This window comes from Cynocephalus volans, chromosome 2, assembly GCF_027409185.1.
Source record: "Cynocephalus volans isolate mCynVol1 chromosome 2, mCynVol1.pri, whole genome shotgun sequence".
Classification (NCBI taxonomy): Eukaryota; Metazoa; Chordata; class Mammalia; order Dermoptera; family Cynocephalidae; genus Cynocephalus; species Cynocephalus volans.
In genome coordinates this window covers 207227327-207233326 of record NC_084461.1, presented here as the reverse complement: position 1 = coordinate 207233326, position 6000 = coordinate 207227327, and the positions used below count along the sequence as shown (strand labels likewise).

At 49.8% G+C, this 6000-nt stretch overlaps 1 protein-coding gene across 1 annotated transcript in view; it reads right to left on the bottom strand.

Annotated features, from left to right (window-relative positions):
* Positions 1 to 3228: 3228 nt before the first annotated feature.
* The window catches only part of LOC134370795 (sodium/glucose cotransporter 1-like), a 56406-nt gene continuing 53634 nt past the window's right edge, over positions 3229 to 6000 (bottom strand). The window contains exons 14-15 of the mRNA XM_063087756.1: positions 3442 to 3536; positions 3229 to 3351 (exon numbers count right to left, since the gene is read on the bottom strand). Of these exons, the coding sequence (XP_062943826.1) occupies positions 3229 to 3351; positions 3442 to 3536 (218 nt within the window). The remainder of the gene's footprint in view (positions 3352 to 3441; positions 3537 to 6000) is intronic.

Below are 6000 nucleotides of genomic sequence, written 5' to 3'. Positions count from 1 at the left end.
AAAAAGGCCCTGTAAGAGAAAATCTTTTCTCCTTCAGGAAAACAGGAGCTCCAGGGGCTTTAACTTCCTCATGTCCCAATCCTGCCTCAACCCACAGCAGGCTGGCTCCACCCCTACCAAGGATCCAGTCAAGGTCACTAACCTTCCTGCTGCCAAGACCCTGTACTCTCGGTCTCTTTTGTGGAACCCTCTTTCTCTGCATGACCTGTGTGTTGGTGTTTCTCGTGGCTCTGCTCCAGACCCTCTCTTTTCCCACTTTCCTCATACAATCTCATCTGCCTGGCTGTGGGCCTCCTCTACCTTTCTTAGCTGGGCCTGACCTCTCTCCTGTCTCCCCCAAATCTGGGTTTCTAGCTGCAACCTCTCTCCTGAGATCTGGACCCTTATATCTCACTTTATCCCACTTAATATCTACCCTTAATTGTCTCTAGGCAAAACTTAACATCAATCCTTTACAAACTGTTCCAAAAAATGAAGAGAAGGGAACAGTTTCCAGTTTATTCTCTGAGGTTAATATTACCCTGATAGCAAAACGAGACATAGACACCACAAGAAAAGAAAACTACAGACCAATATTCCTTATGAATACAGACAGAAAAACTCAGCAAAATATTAGCAAACCAAATCTAGCAACATATAAAAAGCAATGTACACCATGACCAACTGGGATTTATCCCAGGAATGCAAGGTTGGTTTCATATGTGAAAATCAATCAATGTAATACACCATAGGGGCAGAATAAAGGACAAAAGTCACATGATCATCTTAATAGATACAGAAAAAGCATTCAATAAACTCCAACACCCATTCATGATTAAAAACAAAAACAAAATCTCAGAAAACTAGGAATAGAGGGGAACTTCATCAACACAATAAAAGACATCTGCAAAAACTCACAGCTGACATCATATTCAATGGTGAAAAACTGACTGCTTTTACCATGAGATCAGGAATAAGACAAGGATATCTGCTCTTGCCACTTTTATTCAACATCGTACTGGAGGATGTAGCCAGGGCAAGTAGGCAAGAAAAAGAAATAAAGGGCATCCAGGTTGGAAAGAGAGGTAAACTATCTCTATTCACAGATTACCTGATCTTATATACAAAAAATCCAAAGGAAACAAACTTAAAAACGATTAGGACTAATAAACAAGTTCAGCAAGATTGCAGGACACAAGATCAATACACAAAAATTAACTTTATACACTAGCAATGAACCATCCAAAAATGAAATTAAAAAAATTTATTTACAATAGCATCAAAAAGAATAAAATACTTAGGAATAAATGGAATGAAGTACAAGATTTGTGCACGGAAAACAAAACATTGTTGAAAGACATTAAAGACCTAAAGAAATGGAAAGATATTCCATGTTCATGGATCAGAAGACTTAATATAGTCAAAATGGCAATAAACGTTTTCATGCAGCTCAAACTCAACATTTTGGAAATGGACCTCATTTTTCCCCATATCTGCTCTTTTTCCAGTGCAGCCTGTTTCTGGAATTGTTGAACCCTTTGTCCATGTGCTCAAGCCAGAGAATCCCTCAGGCTCCTCCCTCCAGGATTCCCCTTCTCTTTGCCTCTCTGCCACTAACTTGCCTGTGCTGCTCTAGCAGTCTCCGGGTGGGTTTTCCTGCCTCCCTTTCATCTTTCCAGCAGCAGCCAGCAAATCTGATCCTCTCACTTTCCTGCCTAAGCTCCCGGGCACATAGGCTCCCAATGCATACAAGGCCTGCTGGCCAGGCCTCTGCCTCTCTTCCTCCCCATTCTCCCATGAACATGCCATGTCTTGCATCCTCAAACATGCCTTGCACTCCTGCCTCATGCCTTCCTACACTCAAGCCTGTTTACTACCAGCTAACCAACCTCTTCCTTCTCTGACTCTGAGATGCAGTGGAGCTCCTTGCTGGGCATTCCTGCTGTGCACGCCCTGCATGGTGGGCTGTTGCAGGCCTTGTGCCCACCCCCTGTTTGCTAGGTTCCTTTGCTAAGCCTCAGTCTCCTTTCCTGTGAAATGTGGTTAATTCTAGTCCTTCCACAAGGGTAGTTTTGTGGCTTGAATGTTATAATGCCCGTACCCTGGGCACGAAAACAGCAGGCCACATGAAATGCTTGCTATCACAACTATTGTCTCTCTGTTTTCCCCCATAAACCATAAGCTCTGGAGAGCAGTTCCCATGTGCTCTGTTCACAGCGATTTCCTTGGAGCTCAACAAGGTGACTGGCACATAGTAGGCTCTCAAAAATATCAGCTGAAGGATTAATGAAGGGATGAGGGCTGGTCATGTGAGTATGCCTTCAGAGTGTGGCTTTCATGATGCTTTCTGCACCTCCCCAAATCTCTTTAAGGCACCCAGAACTTTTGCTAAAGACACAAATCATTTATTTTGGTCTGAGAAGAAAGAAGGGGAGGTTTAGGGAGCCCCTACAAAAACACAGCCCAGGGGTGGTGTATATCTGATTGCTAAAGGGAATCTAACCCACAGGCCCAACTCCTAATAATATCCTGGTAGCAGGCAGACTGGGAATGTGACTGTGGAGAGCTCAGTGTGGAGGGAGTTTCCTCTCTGCCTGCTCTCTAAGGATGTGGCACAGCAGAAGTCAAACAGTGTTGAGACTGGGGAGGCCTGTTCTGTTGGAGTGGCGACTGCCTCAGCCCTGTCCCTGGGGCAGGCAGGTCAGGGCAGCTGTTGCTCCATGGCCTGTGTGGTTATCAGTGCTGGGCACAGCATCTGCCGGGAGAGCCCTGGGGGGTGGGGGTGGGGAGGCGGCATCTTTGCCAGCAGGGCCATTCTCTTAAAAATCAAGAGAGAAGGAAGCAGCAGAGGTTGGGTATAGGAAAGAAATGGTGACAGTGAAGTAAACAAGCAAAAGTCCCAAATATATCTAGACATAAAGAGCCAAAATTAAATTTAAAGAGAAAGTCAGTGTTTATGCACTAGAGCCATTTGGAGAAAATGACTCATTTCGTACAGGAACAGATGTTCTCATTTGCATAGTCTCTGTAATCACGAATGGACTTCGCTCTGTCCTGTTGCACGGCACACATGCCCTGCAGCTGGTGGCAGTCGATGCATGACACCAAGGGAGCATTTTCATTAGTGTAATCCTTGGCTCCATATCCGTGGGTCTCCCAGTAGGAAATGCTTCATCCCCTTCCTGATGAGGGAGTCTGGAAAAGGCAGCAGCTGTGCCTCCCTCCCAGACACCTGGGGCCTGAGCTGAGCTAGGCATAGTAGATGTAGCCGAAAATCACGAGTGCGAGCAAGATGATCCCATTGGTATTGACAATGTACCTCCAGAGGGGCTTCTCCAACATGTCACCCCACTGTGCATCTTCCGTCTTCTCCTCGGTCGCCTCCATCTTCCTGGTTGCCTCTTCTGGGACCAGTGCCTCTGCACCTTCTGACACGCCACCCTGCTCCATCTTCTCAGTTGCCTTTTCTGGGGCTAGTTTTGGGCCCGGCTGTGGCTCCAGGCCACAGAAGAGGTCCCAGGCCTTCCAGGCGCAGCTCTGGGCCTTGTTTAACACATCTAAAACAGAGGGAATAGGCAAAGGTCAGGAGGCACGCAGGCCACGACACAGGAGGGAAGACATTGTAGGAAGTCATGCCTCTGCAGCAAGTCCAGTGTGAAGACCAAGGGACTTTCTCCTAATATGAAAGAACAGTCCTTGGTCCCTGGCTGTGGAATGCCTACAACCATCCTCAGAGACATGACAGAGCCAGAGTGGGATGTAGGACTTGGGGAGTGCTCTGCAGGTGGAGTGGGGCTGCAGAGCAGTCAGCCATGCCCAGATCTCCCTGACTGGGCAGCAGAGGTAGTGTCACAGGAGTGCCACCCTCTCTGTGTGCCCTTAGTGTGCAATGGCAGCACCCACCCTTCCCAGTCTCTATAGGTCTAGGGCAGGTGGCTGCTGCTCCTCTGAGCACACCTCCATCCACCTCCCCCGCCCCCCACAAGTCACTACTCTTTAGAGGGCCCAAGTCCTGGAAATAGTCATTGCTCTTTGGCAAACCTTTGGGGAATGTCCTCTTGAGGCAGCTTGGCCCAAAATAAGGCTCTCCCTGGGCCATTGAAGCCACATCCCTGGTGTTGCCCTGGAGGGCAGTCTAGGAATTACAGGAAGGTTGCCATTCATTTCTCTAGGCCAAATGTGAAAATGCCTTAACTGTGGGGCTTGAATGTTACACCACTGGTGTCTCTGTGTGGTTCACATTGGCCTGCCCCCTGGGGCCTGCTCAGGCTCGGGTCAGCACCACGGTCAGCTCCGGCACGTTGGCGTGGGCCCAGCTGTGGCCTGGACTGTGATCTCAGAGCACTCCTGGAAATGATTCCCTTCTGGATGACAAGACAACCCCAGTTCAGTCAGAGTGGGCTCCCAGTACTGTGTGCTGTGATGTCTTCTGTGTCTCATCCTGTGGGACAGCCTCCTTGCCAGTGTCTCCTTGGCTCCTGTCCCAGCAGCCGAGGCTGAGGAGGCACCAGGGATGATAGAACCCATCAGCCATAGGCAGAGGAGCCTCTGTTACAAGGAAAGGGGGGTCTGTAGCTGGAGGACCCTAAAGCTAGGGACACAGATATCAAATGTTGGGGCTGAGAAATCTTGAACAACACATTTTTGCTTCTGTTCTCAAATGCCCATGTTATCACACTGTCATGCAGCTTCCAGACCCAAGAGGTTGCTGGGAGAGGTGTCGGAGCCAGTATGGAAAAGGCAACTGGTCATACAACCACACCTCAAAGGTACAACTCTCACCCCAAACAGTCAAGGCCGAATAGTGGGTGGTGGGATGGCCCAGTGGCTGGGAGCCTACACTTTGGAGTCAAACTGCTTATGTTCAAATCCCAGCTCTACCACTGACTAATCTTCTGTGGAGCCAGGGCAAGTTACTTAACTGCTTAGTGCCTCAGTTTTCCCAGCTCCAAAATGGAGGTACTAATTGTACCTATCACATATGGGTATAATTTTGGCAGTGCCTGGCACATTGTACTGAGAACAACTGTCTAGCACATTGCGGATACCTACCAAGTCAGTTTACCACACCCCCCTTAGGGGAGAAGAACCATCAGCAGGCATCAGAGGGAGCCTGCAGCCCTGCATCCTCCAGGTGCACAGGGTCCTATGCCTATCAGAGGCTACTCCCCCACCCCACAGAAGTCTAGGGAGCCCACCCTGACCAGGTGCACATCTCCTGCAGGTGTCAGGAGGGAGTCTGGGGCCTCTCTGGGCTCTGAACTTCCCTGGCAGGAGTGTAGAGGGGGCCACAGAGCCCTGCCTCTCCCCAGCTAGCCCTTCCCCCACCACACCCACAGCCTCATCCCCCTCTCTGCCCCAGACTCAGGACTAATCTCATTATGTCCTTTATCCCTGTTTGCGTCAGGGACCACAAGAAGCTCAGGTCACTCTCCCTCCATGGCCCTGAACACTTCTTTTCTGACTCTATCTGCTGAAACCCTTCCTGTGAGCCCTCTAGAGACCCCAGGGCCTCAGCCTCTCCTTGGAACATCCCCTCCCTTCTTGCTCAGACTGAAACCTAGCTCTCCCGCAGACCTGGTCCCTCTTACATGGGGCTACTTTCCTCCCTTCCTCCCCCTCACACCCCCACTGGAGATGGGCAGGTCCTTACAGACAATCCTGCCCCTCTTCCAAGCAGCCCTTGAATTTTGAATCCCTGCATATAGCTCTGTGACCACCAGTCCTCTCTCCTCCTGGGCACTGCGCCACCTGGTTGCTCTCATGCAGGCACATGGTCTCATTGTGGCTGAATTCAACAGCAGTTCTCAAGCCTTGTCTTTCCTCACCCATCAGCATTTGCCTCAGTGGGTTGCCCTGCGCCCCCCGACTTGAAACACTTTCAGGACACCACAGGCTTCTGATTTTCTGCCCCTTCCCTGGCTCCTCCTCATTGCCTGGGGTGCCCCTTGCTTCACTCCCAGACCTCCTCTCCCTGCTACACTCCACTCAAGGGGCCCACTCAGTGTATCTGCTGCTCTC